Raw genomic sequence first — 18,244 nt, 5'->3', positions numbered from 1 at the left:
ATTGTTGAGTAACCTATAAATCTGTTTATTTATTATCTCATAATCATGCACAATTGAAGGTCAGAGATGAGAAAGCACATCTTTAGTGGGGTGCATACCCAGTAAACCATTTTCTGTTAGTAATTTATACACACATGACCCCTTGGGGATAAAAACCTTCATTGCTGTGATTGAACAGGCATTCAAATGATATGTTTGTCTGAAATGATGGTATAGACTATAGAAGCTTCCTTCTTTTTCCACAGTTAAGAAATATCTACCCACATGATCAGAGAAACTACTTTCCTTCTTTCTCATATAAAGTGATGGCCTTTAAAAAATATAAATTATGTCTATCCTATTGAAATGAATATAAGATGCACAAAATATTCACTGGCATAAATGCAAATGGCTTACCATGTTTTTGTCAAAAAATACTAGGCATTCTAAACATTTTGATAGCATAGTAAAATGTTACCAATTAAGGCTAATTAAGGCAAATTGTAATCATAGCCTTTTAGAGGAAAGTCAATTTTATTATTTCCAAATACATGTAATATGTGTATAATAACAGGCCAAGGAAAATAAAGAAGTGCCAGCTATGCATAGCAAAATAGCCTGCTATGATAAGTTGGAAAATGGTTTGCAATCAGGTTATCAATTGTTTCTATGATTGATAAAGAATTCCAGAACACTTAAAGAGACGTTTGCTTATATTTTAAGTTGCTTTTTTATAATAGCATTTACACTAGTAATTTTGTAAACTGAAGATTAAACAGACTAGTTTAATAACTGTAAATCTCAACTATAATAAGTGCTATACTACCCAGTGGGGGAACAACAGCAAGGCAACAAACAAACAAAAAAATGGTTTTCACAGATTACAAGGAGGTACTGACATTTAAACAGAGGGTGACATGTTAAGCAAAGTTGAAATATAATATGCTGGGTGGATTTGCAATGCAGAGCAAACACCCAAACCAAAATGAACTCAATAAAACAGTATCTATCATGAATGTCACTTACTCAGTTTTACCTATTCCAGGCACCAGATTCTTTCATTCATGTCACAGGCACTAATCTTGTGGGGTCTATTTAGCCTTGATGGTTATTTATAAAATATCTCAAGTACTTCTTTAACTCATAACTTGGAATAATTTAAGAGAGGCAACAACAGGTTTAATTAAGAAGCACTAAGCTTATGCCACGAAATAAGAAGCACAATACTGTGCTGTATAAATTTTATTTGTCCGTTGCCCATCTCTACCTCATTCTCCACTCTGGGAGGCTAATGTGTGTCATCAGTGGTCTCCCATGTCCTCTGGCTTCCAATTGATTTAGCCACTGGGGAGTGGGAGTTGGATATAGAAGGAGGGCAGAGAGGTCAGGATATTTATTCTCCTAGTTCCCTACCCATGAAGTTGCTTCAGGCTAGGTCCCTTGACAAAAGGTTACTGCTCTTCCCAAGGTGCTTTCTTGTTATGATTCTCAGCTTCCGGCCATTTCTCCCTCCTCTGATATCTTGGGCCTAGATGTAGTAACATCTCCACTGCTGCAAGACCCAGTTTCTTATATTATCTCTGGTGATTTTCCTACATCCTGATTGTGTTATAATTTGTTCCTTTGTAAATAAATTGCTCAGATTATCCAGGCCAGATCACAGAGGAACATGTATATCAAGCTGAGATATTCCACAGGACAGTGTGGGGACATTGAAGGGTTTAAGTGAGGGAATGAGGTGATTAGATTTATCTTGTTTATTACTGTGTCTACAATGTGCAAGTTACATTGGAAAATAGACTTGAGGCAGAGAGACTATGTAGTCTATTGCAAACACGTAGGCAGAAAATGATAGAACTTTGCCTTGGCAATGTGTAGAAACAAGGAAGGAGTTCCGTATGAGAGAAATTAGTAGCCAATTATATATGGTGTTTTGTGAGGCTTAGGGAAAATTCTAGAATGTCTGTCAGATTTCCTGCTTAAGGAATGAAATAAATAGTGGTTTTATTACTTGTTTTCTATGGCATTATTTCCATTTTATGAAATCAGCTTAAAGAAAGGATTACATGGCCCTCAAAGAAAAGAAAAAACAATCTTGTCATGTTTATTTTGAATATTCTAAAATATTCCAGAGCAGAATCTACAAGGAATTGCTATCTTTGACTCACAAGGATATAAAAAAATAGCCTCAGTGTAAGTCTGTCCTACTTGTAGAATATAACTGGCGTGAATTCTAAAATATTGTTACAAGAAGTTTCTAAATATGCAGGAAAAAAAAAAATTTTGAGACCAAGTGGTTTTCTTGGGAGTTAGAGAAATATCAATAGGGGAGTGAGGAATTGAGATAGGTGAGGCGAGACAGCCAATTAAGGATGATGCATAATCAAGCAGGTTACCTCGATGACCCACTAGAGCTTTATCCCATTGGGAAAGCTCTGGAACCTTTATAAAACATATATCTCAGAGTTATCTTCCCTAGCATCAAGGGTGCTATCATATTCATACCCCAGAGCCTACCATCAGCCATTGATGAGAGGCTGCTTCTGGGAGGCAGGGTGGTGAGAGAGTGGAGAGGGGTTGGCAAAGCATACTCTTTGGGGCAACACAAAGCCTACAAGCAACAAAATGTCAGTGATGGTATTGGAAGTAAGGCTGCTGGGCATTGGCGTGATAAGGGTGGGGAATTTGGACATTCTGTTATAGGAGCTTTCAAAAAGGTGATTCATATTTTGCTCCAGAGATGAAGAACAGACAGAGTTACATTTTTCACTTATACTGTTGATGTTCTAGGTCACTTTCAGGAAGTTGACTTAGCAAAAGCTCATGTTTACCTTTAAAAAAAGTAAGAAATACTACTGTGTGTCATGCTAGCTATAACACAATGAGCAATTTCTTTTTATAAGTAGTAAAAAATTGAGATAATATTTGGATGTCAAATTTCATATGTCTTCTCCAGACTAGCATTTACTCCCACATATTCATTTTTCCTTCTTTTCCAGTTGAAAGAATTCAGGGTCAGTGGGATGAAGTACAGGAACACCTTCAGAACCGGAGGCAGCAATTAAATGAAATGTTAAAGGATTCAACACAATGGCTGGAAGCTAAGGAAGAAGCTGAGCAGGTCGTGGGGCAGGCCAGAGCCAAGCTTGAGACATGGAAGGAGGGTCCCTACACAATGGATGCAATCCAAAGGAAGATCACAGAAACCAAGGTTAGTATCAAACATATGTTCTTAAAAAATAAAAAATATGTTCTTAAAATAAAATACACTGGATAAAATTATACCGTGGATTAAAATTTAATGGTTTTTTATGTAAATGTATTAAAAGAAAACATAGACTGAGGGAAAAAATCTATATAATCTTCTTGGATGGAGTGGCTTCCATTTCTAAATTAGTCATTGTTTAGACTACACCAAGCTACACAGCTTGTTTTTAATACTAGACTTATTTGAAAAATAAACCCTGAAATCTCAATAGCTGAGTACAGTGATGATTAATTCCTTGGTTGTATCATAGTCCAATAGAGGTCAAAGAACTCTCCTTGGGAGCTTTCCCCTAAATGGTGAGTTGCAGATTCAGGATTTTCTAATTTTATTAAACTATAATTTTAAAATCATGTCTGCCCTAAGTCACCACAGAAGAATAAGAGAGAATGTGATAAAGACATTGGGTTTTAGGGCCAGGCCTCAAAATTGTGGACATTACTTCCATCCATATCCCGTTGGCCAGAACTTATTCCAAATTTAATTTCAAGAAGAATAAGTTGGAATAACGAACTGGTGAACTTTTAGCTACTCCTTGCCGTAGCTAGTTTTCCAAAGGATCTGAACAGCTAAGAGGACACAATTTTTATTTCTATGACAAGAATGTTAGAAAGCCATAAGTTTGTAGTATTTCACAAACTTAGTACATTTGTTGGAGGCATCACCTAAATGAATAAAAATTCTCTTTCACAAGATATTGGTTACCACTAAAATGTTCTCCCTTTGACAAGGGTAGACGAATTAGGAATTTCTAAGCATGGTTTTTCCAATTTCTCATTTGGTTATGTGAAATACAGAATCCATGTGGTTATTCTTGAGGGTTCTGGTCTCATCTATCAGGTACTCAGTATGTCATGCTATTTCTTTTTTCTCTCAAAAATTTAGGATTCTATGGATCTAGCAGATAATGGAACAGATTGGTTAACTGGTAAGGAGAGTTTACATGGAAAAGTAGTTTGGACTGGACCCTTGGGTTTGAAATGAGGGGAAGGAGAGGTGAGAGGTGTATAAAGATGAAATTGATCAGGGCAAGAAGACTCTGAAAATTGGCAGTTAAGAATATTAATTATAAAAAAAATGTATTCTTTCAATTCTAAAAAAAAAAAAAAGAAGAAATACTCTTAAAACATACAAGAACCCTAAAGTGATGGCAAGAATGATTAAGGTTTAATAGCTTCTGAAAGAGCAAGGGGCTTTAAATAAGAGACAGAAAGAGTTGCAAAAGTAAATATGAGAGGACGAAACAAAACAGTTCTTTCATCAAAACAAGCAAGGTGTTTTGGACACCTAAAACAAAGACAAGATTATATTATAATTGCTATCCTTATCAAACTTTTAAAATAAAAATTTTCTTTTGAATAGTCAGTCTAAAACTGTGCCTTAAAAATGGCTCAGCCATTATCTTTGGAAACATGTTTTTGTCTGTGATATTTAGGAATTTAATGATATATATTGTTACAACTTCAGTGTAGGTTCCTAACACAAATAAAGCTGTAATTTTCATGTCCATTTCCTAAATGACATATGCTAAAACTAAAGTAATGCTAATACTGACATTTAGCAAATACTTGGTACTTGTCAAAAACTATGCTAATCACTGCATATATTGGCTTAGTTCATCCTCCCGAAAACTTTTCATGAAAAGTAGTATTATTGTTCCCAGTTTACATATAAGAAAATTGAAAGCCTAGTGAAGTTCAGTAACTTCTCTTAATAGCAATAGAGTTGGAATATGAATGCACAGCAATTACTTTTGTAAATGACCTCCCAGATTTCTTCTTTAACCCACTATCTGTGTGGCTAAAACAGATCAAAAAACACTGTAAGGATCCAAAAGGGAGAAAATTGTAGTTGTGAACTGACAAATAAGATTACCAGTGAGCCAACAGGTGGAAAATGAAAGTAGTGAAACAGCCTACTAGGGAGAAGTTTTCATATTCCGTTTTACTGTGGAAAAACTAAAAAGATAAGTGTAGATTGTATTCCATTTTTAATGAAACTCCAATGTTTAATTCTTATAAAAGTCAGGGAGCCTGATAAAGTGGAGGACTGCCTTTATGTCTGCTGTGTTATCACTCCTGAGTGATATTAGCTGGCTTATCACTTACAATTTTCTTTTAGGAAAAAAGTGTGAAGATAGATATAATAGACACTGGTTAATTTGACCAGAATCTCCTTGCTCCATGGATTCTTTCTTACTCTCTGTATCTAGGATTAGCATAGAGATGGTGAGCCTAATAAGTCAGTCATCAGACTGTATCTATAGACTTGGAGAGCTGTAATTACAGTAGCCAGCTTTCCTTGGTGTAGCATCACTGATGACTACCCTCCTCGTCACAATGAAATAGTTTCAAAGCCAACCACTGGCCCTGTTATACTCTTTGAAAACTGAAACCGATCTCATTATACCTGAACTAATGAAAAAAATCACTCATCATTCTGATATTTTAATGATTCATAATCGCTAACATTTGTCTATAGTTTCTTCTGCTTCTTATCTACATATTTTTAATTGTCTTCATATTGTAGATAAATTTTTTAATTCTTATTTTAAAGGTAGTATTATCATATAAATATATATGTTGCTAAATATGTTAAAATTATCATTTTAACTATAATATTGCATTCAGTTCCATCTTTCACCATTTCCCTACTAATTTAGAAAACCTCTGCTCTTGGTTAGACAAAATAGTGGAGAAAACATTGAAATAACAGCCCCTTAACAAAGTGAAAATCAAATCTGAGATGGCATCTGAGAAAAGTCCATCTTGAAAGCATGTACAAGGTGGAAGGAGATAGCAACAGGAGAGTATTTGGCAAAAGAATAGACTATAGATGGTCAATGAGTCAACAGTTAATGAGCAGATCATTAAGAGATGCACATAATGTATGTCTAGTTTCTTTCTTTTCTATAATAACCCTGAATTTTGTGTAAACAAAGAATAAAGTAAGTAGATGATTTTGTTAACTGCACAGCTTCATTTGCTCTTCTACATGGACCTAATAAAGTAATATACTTTTTAAGATGGAAAGACAGATATTAGGGGAAATCATGCAGGATTTCCATCCTAATCAAAATATTTTCCAGTAGGCTATAGCAGAAGAGATGATGCCATTTAACTTGGGTAAGAGGTAAGATGGAACACCATTAGCACCTAAAACTGCCAGCAGTGGTCATCTTGGGCTTTCTTTTATTTGGCACAATCTGGATTTACTCCACAACCTGTTTCCCAGGCTGTTAAGATTAGTCTAAACTTGGCAGTGGATTCTTTGGAAAAAATATTTCTTAATGATTTTAAACTTTCTTTTCCGGTGTCAAGAGAGATTTACCCAGACTCAAAGTTTTCATTTATTTTTTCCCCCTTTCAGCTTTTGAAAGAGCAATTCCTTTTTTTGTCTGTCTTGTGATTGCTTTTGTGTCAAATTCAGCATAAAAGCTTTTCAAACGTGATGGCATTAGCTGTTTTGTGCTTGGCTGAGCTAAGAGTACATAAATTCAATAGAGAAGTGAAATCTTGTTTGAGCCTAGCTGATTTGGCTATATAATACTTAAAACTATCTGAAGTGAGAAACTCAATGATTTATCAAATTATTAAATACAGGTTTCTGAGGCTATAAAATATTTGGTTTTGAAGACATTCATTTGGGAACTGGAAACAGAGTGTAATCATGTAATTAATAATAATTTTAAAAGTTGATCTTGTATGTAGTAAATCTGGTAGCTTTTTGAGGATTGCAAATTATTTTACTAGAAAGAAACTAACCAGGGAGAATTTCTTTTTCAAACATAGATGCAGAGCCTGACCGTTTTCATTAAAAGAGGGAATGAGTGGTATTAGATAGTATCTTTATCTACCAAAAAGATATGTGCAGTAATGGAAGCTAAATCTTCCTTTCACATATTTTATTTACTAGTTAGATGAGCATAAAATTAAACCAGCAAATTGACCCCAATAGTAGTTTTAGGCTTGGATTTCTGATACAGTAATGACAAATTTTATTAGAAAACTTCTTGCTAGGACCTGCCATTTTTTCATGCATTTTCTATATTTCCTTTTGCTCTCCCCTAAAGACTCCATGTGATTAAGAAGAAAGAATCAATACCTAATGGTACTTCTCATCTCAACGTATGCATGAGTCTATTAAACTTCTCAAAGAATACAAAGTGCTCCCTACATCATTGATAGAGCACAAGAGAATAATGGGTAGTTTCCCAGGTCCTACTACAGTATATAAATATTTAATGCAGTCACCAAGACTTGGATGGCATTATGCTCTGATTGCACCATATTTTCCCTTAGTTCCTTTTCACAGTTTAACTTATTCCATGCTTGAAAATGTGATGTGGCAACTCTGTAAATCCACTCTTCTATACAAGCAGCAAATTGCAAAATTGTTAAAATTGCTTTTTCTAAACTTTGGAAATTAACCAAAGGTTGGCAACAATATGTAATCTACTGAATTTCACTAAGAACAACAGGGTTTGAGGCTTTTTAACTTGGCCTATTCCCATCACTTTCTTCCAACTACATAGTTCAGTTCAGTTCAGTTCAGTCGCTCAGTCATGTCCGACAGTTTGCAACCCCATGAATTGCAGCAGGCCTCCCTGTCCATCACCATCACCCAGAGTTCACTCAAATTCACGTCCATCGAGTCGGTGATGCCATCCAGCCATCTCATCCTCTGTCGTCCCCTTCTCCTCCTGCCCCCAATCCCTCCCAGCATCAGAGTCTTTTCCAATGAGTCAACTCTTCGCATGAGGTGGCCAAAGTACTGGAGTTTCAGCTTTAGCATCATTCCTTCCAAAGAACACCCAGGGCTGATCTCCTTCAGAATGGACTGGTTGGATCTCCTTGCAGTCCAAGGGACTTTCAAGAGGCTTCTCCAACACCACAGTTCAAAAGCGTCAATTCTTCAGCGCTCAGCTTTCTTCACAGTCCAACACTCACATCCATACGTGGCCACAGGAAAAACCATAACCTTGACTAAATGGACCTTTGTCGGCAAAGTAATGTCTCTGCTTTTGAATATGCTATCTAGGTTGGTCATAACTTTTCTTCCAAGGAGTAAGCGTCTTTTAATTTTGTGGCTGCAGTCACCATCTGCAGTGATTTGGGAGCCCAGAGAGATAAAGTCTGACACTGTTTTGACAGTTTCCCCATCTATTTGCCATGAAGTGATGGGACCAGATGCCATGATCTTCGTTTTCTGAATGTTGAGCTTTAAGCCAACTTTTTCACTCTTCTCTTTCACTTTCATCAAGAGGCTTTTCAGTTCCTCTTCGCTTTCTGCCATAAGGGTGGTGTCATCTGCATATCTGAGGTTATTGAGATTTCTCCCAGCAATCTTGATTCCAGCTTATGCTTCTTCCAGCCCAGCGTTTCTCATGATGTACTCTGCATATAAGTTAAATAAGGAGGGTGACAATATACAGCCTTGACATACTCCTTTTCCTCTTTGGAACCAGTCTAGCCTTAAAAATAAACAATCTTAAAGTGACCAGAGAAAGAGAATAGAATTTATATAAAGCATGTTTTCTGACCACAGCAATATAAAACTAGAAATCAATGACAGAAAGACAAATGGGAAAGGTGCAAACATTTGGAGACTAAATAATATGCTATTAAAAAAGCAATGGGCCAATGAAGAAATCAAAAGGGAAATCAGAAAATACCTTGACAAATGAAAACATAAAACTCCAAAAATCTATGGGATGCAGCAAAAGAAGTTCTAAGAGGAAAGTTGATAGTGTTGTAGGCCTTCCTCAAGAAAAAAGAGAAATCTCAAATAAGTAGCCTAACCAACCACCTGAGAGAATTAAAGAACCAAACCAAAGTCAGCAGAAGGAAGGGAGTAATAAAGATAATATGAGGGGAAATAAAATACAAACAAGCAAAAGAAAAGATCAATGAAACCAGGAGGTTTTTTTCTGAAAAGACAAACAAAATTTATAAACTTTTAGCCAAGCTCACCAAGAAGAGAGAGAAGACACAATAAACAAGATAAATGAAAGAAGAGAAATAACAGTCAATACTAGAGAGATATCAAAAAATTGCCAACAAATTGGATGGCCCCAGAAAAAAAAAGGCAATTTTCTAAAAATATATAACCTGCCAAGATTGAATCAAGAAGAACCAGACAGGGATAAATTGGGAGATTGGAACTGATATATGTACACTATTGATATTTTATATAGAATAAATAACCAATGAGAATCAATTGTATAACTCAGGGAACTCTACTCAGTGCTCTGCGGTAACCTAAATGGGAAGGGAATCCAAGAGAGAAGACATATGTATATATATAGTTGATTTGCTTTGGAGTACATTGTAAAGCAGTTATATCCCAATAAAAAGTAATTTCAAAAAAAAAATCAAACAATTTGAACAGACTAGTCACTATGGTGAAATTCAGTATGTAGTTAAAAAAAAAGAAATCTCCCAGCAAACAGTAGTCTAGGACCAGATTGGTTAACAGTGGAATTCTACCAAACATATAAAGAACTAATACCTATCCTTCTCAAATTTTCCAGAAAGATTGAAGAGGTTAGAACATTCCAGAATTCATTCTACAAGGCCACCTTTACCCTAGTGTGAAAACCAAAGACACTACCAAAAAAAGAAAAAAAAGGAAATTATAGGCCAATACCTTTGATGTGTATCAATACAAAAACCTCAACAAAATATTAGCAAACCAAATCCACTGGTACATATAAAGGATCATATGTCATGATCAAGTTGGATTACAGATGGTTCAATATTTGCAAATCAATATACCACATTAGCAAAAAGAAAGGTAAAAATCACATGATCACCTCAATAGATGCAGAAAAAGCATTTGATGAAATTCAGTATCCATTCATCATCATCAAAAAAAACCTCAACAAAGTGATCATAGAGGGAACATATTAATATCTCCACTTAATAAAGGCTATTTATGACAAACCCACAGCTAACATCGTACTCAGTAATGAAAAGCTGAAAGCCTTTCTTCTGTATTCAGAAACAAGACAAGGAAGCCCACTCTCACCACTTCTATTTGACATAGTATTGACAGTCCTAGCCATAGGAGTCAGACAAGAAAAAGAAAGACAAGGCATTTAAATTGAAATGAAAAAAAGCAAAACTATCACCATTTATAAAGTAATGCTTTATATAGAAAACCCTAAATAAAGTTTCCACTCAAAAACTAGTAAAACTAATAAATGAATTCAGCAGATTTGCAGGATAAAAGATTAATATACAGAAATTTGTTGCTTTTCTATACACTAATAATGAACTATTAGAAAGAGAAAGTTAAAAAACAATCTTGTTTAAAATCACATCAAAAAGAATAAAAAGCCTTGGAATAAACTTAACCAAAGAGGTGAAAGACCTATACTCTGATGAAGTAAATTAAAGATAATGCAAAGAGAAAGATATTTTGTGTTCTTGGATTGGAAAAATATTGTCAAAATGCCCATACCAACTATAGCAATTTACAGATTTAATGCAATCCCTATCAAAATACCCATGACGTTTTTCACAAAATTAGAACGAATAATCCTAAAATTCATGTGAAACCATAAAAGACTTTAAATTGTTCAAGCAATGTTTAGAAAAAAAAGAAAAAAAGCTGGAGGTGTCACCTTAGACTACAGCAATCAAAACAGCATGGTATTGGCACAAACAGACTTGTAGATAAATGGGACATAATAGAGAGACCAAAAATAAACCCATACATCTATGGTTAATCTATGCCAAAGGAGGCTGGAGTATGCAATGGAGAAAAGACAGTCTCTTCAACAAGTGGTGCCTGAGAAACTGGACAGCTACATGTAAAAGAATGAGATTCTAACATTTCCTCACACCATATACAAAAATAAACTCAAAATGGATAAAAGGTACAAATGGAAGACCTGAAACCATAGAACTCCTATAGGCAGAACACTTTCTGACATAAATCACAGCAAGATTTTTTGGCTTTCTCTCCTAAGGCAAAAGAAATAAAGCAGAAATAAACAATGGGACCTAGTTAAACTTAAAAGCTTTTGCATAGCAAAGGAAACCATCAACAAAATGAAAAGACAACCTACAAACTGGGAGAAAATATTTGCAAATGATGCTACTGACAAGGGATTAGTCTTCAGAATATACAAACAGCTCATACAGCTTAGTATCAGAAAACAACTGAATCAAAAAATGGGAAGAAGATCTGAGTAGACATTTTTCCAAAGTGAATATTGCAGTGGCCAATAGGCACATGAAAAGGCACATTCACTAATTTTTAGAGAAATGCAGATCAAAGCATCAGTGAGATATCACCTCACACTTGTCAGAATGTGCGTGCATGGTCAGAATGGCTGTCATCAAAAGGTCTGCAAATAACCAGTGTTGAAAAGGATGTGAAGAAAAAGGAAACTCTTGTACACTTTTGGTGGGTATGTAAATTGGTGGAGCTGCAATGGAAAAGAGTATGGAGGTCCCTTTAAAAACTAAAAATAGAACTAAAAATTCCATTCCAGTGTACATATCTGGGGGAAAATGACAACAGTAACTTGAAAAGATACTTGCACCCCAGTATTCATAGCAGCACTGATTACAATTACCAAGATGTGGAAGTAACCCAAATGCCCATCAACAGATGAATGGACAAAGAAGATGTGGTACATATATGCAGTGAAATATCGGTCATGAAAAGGAATGAAATTCTGCCATTTGTAGCAACGTGAATGGACCTAATATATGTGAAATAAGTCATACAGAGAAAAGACAGTGTATAATGTTATTTATATATGGAAACTAAAAAATAATACAGATGAATATATATGCAAAACAGAAACAGACTCACAGACTGAATATTTTCCTCTGAGATCAGAAACAAGGTAAATACATCTCGTCTCACCACTTCTTCAGTCGTGTCCAACTCTTTGTGACCCTGTTCACTGTAGCTTCCCAGACCCCTCAGTCTTCCCAGGTGGCTCAGATGGTAAAAAACAAAAAAAATCTGCTTGCAATGCACGAGACCTGGATTCAATCCCTGGGTTAGAAAGATCCCCTGGAGAATGGAATGGCAATCCACTCCAGTATTCTTAAACTCCCCAGGTGGCGCTAGTGGTAAAGAGCCCGCCTGCTAATGCAGGAGATAACAGAGAAGCAGGTTTGATCTCTTGGTCAGGGAGGTCCTCTGTAGTAGGAAATGACAACCCACTCCAGTATTCTTGCCTGGAGAATCCCATGGACAGAGGACCCTGGTGGGCTACAGTCCATATGGTCACAAAGAGTCAGACAAATGAAGCAAAGCATTCTTCTGTTCCTCTTCACCACTTCTATTTACCACTGTACTGGAGTTTAGGTTGGGAAAATAGGCACGAAAAATAGGTAAAAATTATCCATATTGGAAAGGAAGAAGTAAAATTATCCCTGTTTGCAGATGAAATGATCTTGTATATAGATAGTTCTAAGCAATACACTGCTGCTGCTAAGTCGCGTCTGTATAAAACTAATAAGTTAATTCAGCAAATTTGCAGGATAAAAGATCAAAATACAAAAAACAGTACTTTTTCTATAAGCTGGCAGTGAATAATCTGAACAGTGAAATTCACAAAATTATTTCATTTTTTGAATCAGTTCAGTTCAGACGCTCAGTCGTGTCCGACTCTTTGCGACCCCATGAATCGCAGCACACCAGGCCTCCCTGTCCATCACCAACTCCTGGAGTTCACTCAGACTCACATCCATCGAGTCCATGATGCCATCCAGCCATCTCATCCTCTGCCATCCCCTTCTCCTCCTGCCCTCAATCCCTCCCAGCATCAAAGTCTTTTCCAATGAGTTAACTCTTCGCATGAGGTGGTCAAAGTACTGGAGTTTCAGCTTTAGCATCATTCCTTCTAAAGAAATCCCAGGGCTGATCTCCTTCAGAATGGACTGATTGGATCTCCTTGCAGTCCAAGGGACTCTCAAGAGTCTTCTCCAACACCACAGTTCAAAAGCATCAATTCTTCGGCGCTCAGCCTTCTTCACAGTCCAAATCTCACATCCATACATGACCACTGGAAAAACCATAGCCTTGACTAGATGCACCTTAGTCGGCAAAGTAATGTCTCTGCTTTTGAATATGCTATCTAGGTTGGTCAGAACTTTTCTTCCAAGGAGTAAGCGTCTTTTAATTTCATGGCTGCAGTCACCATCTGCAGTGATTTTGGAGCCCAAAAAGATAAAGTCTGACACTGTTTCCACTGTTTCCCCATCTATTTCCCATGAAGTGATGGGACCGGATGTCATGGTCTTTGTTTCCTGAATGTTGAGCTTTAAGCCAACTTTTTCACTCTCCTCTTTCACTTTCATCAAGAGGCTCTTTAGTTCCTCTTCACTTTCTGCCATAAGGGTGGTGTCATCTGCATATCTGAGGTTATTGATATTTCTCCCGGCAATCTTGATTCCAGCTTGTGTTTCTTCCAGTCCAGCGTTTCTCATGATGTACTCTGCATAGAAGTTAAATAAGCAGGGTGACAATATACAGCCTTGACGTACTCCTTTTCCTATTTGGAACCAGTCTGTTGTTCCATGTCCAGTTCTAACTGTTGCTTCCTGACCTTCATACAGATTTCTCAAGAGGCAGGTCAGGTGGTCTGGTATTCCCATCTCTCTCAGAATTTTCCACAGTTTATTGTGATCCACACAGTCAAAGGCTTTGGCATAGTCAATAAAGCAGAAATAGATGTTTTTCTGGAACTCTCTTGCTTTTTCCATGATCTAGCAGATGTTGACAATTTGATCTCTGGTTCCTCTGCCTTTTCGAAAACCAGCTTGAACATCAGGAAGTTCATGGTTTACGTATTGCTGAAGCTTGGCTTGGAGAATTTTGAGCATGACTTTACTAGCATCTGAGATGAGTGCAATTGTGTGGTAGTTTGAGCATTCTTTGGCATTGCCTTTCCTTAGGATTAGAATGAAAACACGTTTTCCAGTCCTGTGGCCATTGCTGAGTTTTCCAAATGTGCTGGCATATTGAGTGCAACACTTTCACAGCATCATCTTTCAGGATTTGAAATAGCTCCACTGGAATTCCATCACCTCCTCTAGCTTTGTTCGTAGTGATGCTTTCTAAGGCCCACTTGACTTCACATTCTAGGATGTCTGGCTCTAGGTTGAGTGATCATACCATCGTGATTATCTTGGTCGTGAAGATCTTTTTGTACAGTTCTCCTGTGTATTCTTACCACCTCTTCTTAATATTTTCTGCTTCTATTAGGTCCATACCATTTCTGTCCTTTATCGAGCCCATCTTTGCATGAAATGTTCCCTTGGAATCTCTAATTTTCTTGAAGAGATCTCTAGTCTTTCCCATTCTGTTCTTTTCCTCTATTTCTTTGCATTGATCACCGAAGAAGGCTTTCTTATCTCTTCTTGCTATTCTTTGGAACTCTGCATTCAGATGCTTATATCTTTCCTTTTCTCCTTTGCTTTTTGCTTCTCTTCTTTTCACAGCTATTTGTAAGGCCTCCCCAGACAGCCATTTTGCTTTTTTGCATTTCTTTTCCATGGGGATGGTCTTGATCCCTGTCTCCTGTACAATGTCACGAACCTCATTCCATAGTTCTTCAGGCACTCTGTCTATCAGATCTAGGCCCTTAAATCTATTTCTCAGTTCCACAGGATAATCATAAGGGATTTGATTTAGGTCATACCTGAATGGTCTAGCGGTTTTCCCTACTTTCTTCAATTTAAGTCTGAATTTGGTAATAAGGAGTTCATGATCTGAGCCACAGTCAGCTCCCGGTCTTATTTTTGTTGAGTGTATAGAGCTTCTCCATCTTTGGCTGCAAAGAATATAATCAATCTGATTTTGGTGTTGACCATCTGGTGATGCGTAGAGTCTTCTCTTGTGTTGTTGGAAGAAGGTGCTTGCTGTGACCAGGGCATTTTCTTGGCAAAACTCTATTAGTCTTTGCCCTGCTTCATTCTGTACTCCATGGCCTAATTTGCCTGTTACTCCAGGTGTTTCTTGACTTCCTACTTTTGCATTCCAGTCCTCTATAATGAAAAGGACATCTTTTATAGGTGTTAGTTCTAAAAGGTCTTGTAGGTCTTCATAAAACCATTCAACTTCAGCTTCTTCAGCATTGCTAGTTGGGGCATAGACTTGGATTACCGTGATATTGAATGGTTTGCCTTGGAAATGAACAGAGATCATTCTGTCATTTTTGAGATTGCATCCAAGTACTGCATTTCAGACTCTTTTGTTGGCCATGATGGCTACTCCATTTCTTCTGACGGATTCCTGCCCGCAGTAGTAGATATAATGGTCATCTGAGTTAAATTCACCCATTCCAGTCCATTTTAGTTCGCTGATTCCTAGAATGTCGACATTCACCCTTGCCATCTCTTGTCTGACCACTTCCAATTTGTCTTGATTCATGGACCTGACATTCCAGGTTCCTATGCAATATTGCTCTTTACAGCATCGGACCTTGCTTCTATCACTGGTCACATCCACAGCTGGGTATTGTTTTTGCTTTGGCTCCATCCCTTCATTCTTTCTAGGGTTATTTCTCCACTGACCTCCAGTAGCATATTGGGCACCTACTGACCTGGGGAGTTCCTCTTTCAGTATGCTATCATTTTGCCTTTTCATACTGTTCATGGGGTTCTCAAGGCAAGAATTCTGAAGTGGTTTGCCATTCCCTTCTCCAGTGGGCCACATTCTGTCAGACCACTCCACCATGACCCGCCCGCCCTGGCTTGCCCAGCAGGCATGGCTTAGTTTCATTGAGTTAGACAAGGCTGTGGTCCTAGTGTGATTGGATTGACTAGTTTTCTGTGAATATGGTTTCAGTGTGTCTGCCTCCTGATGCCCTCTTGCAACACCTACCGTCTTACTTGGGTTTCTCTTACCTTGGATGTGGGGTATTTCTTCATGGCTGCTCTAGCAAAGCATAGCCGCTGCTCCTTACCTTGGACGAGGGGTAAATAGCAACAAATTATTAGGAATAAAAAAAAATGTAAGACTTTTCTGTTGAGAACTACAATGCTAAAAGAATGTAAAGTTTAAGTAAATGGAAAAACATGCCATATTCCCACATCAAAAAACTTAATATTGTTAAGATACCCATATCCCCAAATAGACCTACAGACTCTCTGTAGTTCTTATCAAAATCCTCATTGATTTTCCTATATAAATTAACAAGTAGGTCCTAAAATTTGTACTGAAATACAAAGGACAAAGAATAACAAAAGTAACCTTGAAAAAAGCACAAAGTTGGAGGACACACAATTCCTAATTTCAAAGCTTACTAGAAAGCTAGTGATCAAGATGGTGTGGTACTGACATCAAGATAGATATAAAGATCAATGAAATAAAATTGAATATTCAGAACTAAATCCTTGCATTTATAGTCAATTGATTGTTGGCAAGAATGCCTAGACAATTCAAAGGAAAAGTCATAATTTTGTTCAAAACTTCATCTTTGCATCACTGAATTATCCACATATAAAATAATGAAGTTTGACCCTACCTCAGAACATACAGAAAAAATAATTTTAGAATGGATCTTAGAGCTAAATATAAGAACTAAACTATTACAACTCTTATAAGACAACAAAGGAGCACAATGAGTTAGGCAATGTGTTCTCTGAAAAGACACCAAAAGCCAAAGTGCAGAGAAAAAATATATAAACTGGACCTCATCAAAATTGAAAATTTTGTGCTGCAAGCAATATTATAAAGAGAGTGCAAGGATGACCCACAGAATGAGAGAAAATATTTGCAAATCATCTATCTGATAAGACTTGTATGCAGAATACTTAAAGAACTCTTAAACCTCAGCAAGAACAAGAAGACTCAATCATAAATCAGCAAAGGATTTTTAAAACATTTTTTCAAAGATGTACAAATGGCTAATAAGCAAACAAAGTGATGGTTAACATCTTTCGTCATAAAGAAAATACAAATGAAAACCACAATGAGATAACCACTTCATACACTCTAGGGTCACACTTGAGTAGGTATGTCAGTCAGGATAGGCTAAGTTACGCCACACTAACAAACTATCCCAAATCTAGAGACAATACAAAGTTTGTGTTTTATTCATTTTATATGTCAAGTATAGATTCACAAGGGCATTCTACTTAGCTTACTCAGGAACTGCAGCTGATGAGAGCAGCATCTTGATACATACTTCAAAGATTAAAGAGTCAGAAACGCAATGAATGAAGTCATTTACTCTTAAACTGCCTACCTGAAACTGGTATGTAGACAAAATCAGTTGTTACTATCCCCAGTTCAGTGGGGACGCAGATATGTGATCATCTGGTATGAAAAAAAAGCACTGAATGTTTATGAACAGTAATGTATGTAGTATACCACAGTAGGCTCGTGGGATTTGAAAATAGCCATGGAGATGCTACTTTCTGGGAATGTGTCCTCTGGTGTTCTGTCTGGAATCATTTCTACTCAACCAAATCCACACCCTCTCAACCAGACTTCTCTTAGATGCCTGGGGTAGCTGGGTGATTTGTTCATTACAACACTGCTTCAGCCTTTTAATAAAGTCAGCAAATTAAAGAAAGAGCACAGATAAAGAGAATGCTTTCCAAAATGTCATAATGAAATTAAGGTAATGAAGCACTTGGAGGGCTCTCCTCCCTTCTTTTTGTATAAAGCTTATTCCAAAGAAGCTGGAAGAGAAATGGGGCCTGAAAGTAACGAAGGGGAAAAATAAATTGTATGCCATTAGTTTAATTATAAAAATTCATTACATGAAGCCATGTAAGACAGAAAATAATGGAACTCTAATGGGTTGGCCGATAACACATTTACTAGCCTGCTCTCAGCTTGTAGTCATTGTCAAAAGGACAAAAAAGTAGCAACTTTGGTATGTAGTCCTCAAAGCTGTTGAAAAGATGAATCATGTCCAGTAAGCTGGAAAATGAGGGCTGTTTTTTCAAATAGTATCCCCTGTATAGACTGTTACTTTCTGAAACAGTGTTGTTTGGTAATGTCAGAGGTTTAATAGAT

General features: G+C 36.8%; 1 protein-coding gene across 9 annotated transcripts in view; it reads left to right on the top strand.

The window, feature by feature from the left end:
* The window catches only part of DMD (dystrophin), a 2,668,835-nt gene that overhangs the window by 2,070,462 nt on the left and 580,129 nt on the right, over positions 1–18,244 (top strand). For all 9 annotated transcript variants that reach the window (XM_060407875.1, XM_060407877.1, XM_060407874.1 and 6 more), the window contains one exon: positions 2,979–3,190. In XM_060407875.1, coding sequence (XP_060263858.1) covers positions 2,979–3,190 — 212 coding nt within the window. The remainder of the gene's footprint in view (positions 1–2,978; positions 3,191–18,244) is intronic.

Source organism: Ovis aries, chromosome X, assembly GCF_016772045.2.
Source record: "Ovis aries strain OAR_USU_Benz2616 breed Rambouillet chromosome X, ARS-UI_Ramb_v3.0, whole genome shotgun sequence".
Lineage (NCBI taxonomy): Eukaryota > Metazoa > Chordata > Mammalia > Artiodactyla > Bovidae > Ovis > Ovis aries.
Note: the sequence above shows the minus strand (reverse complement) of the source record. Positions and strands in the feature narration are given on the sequence as shown.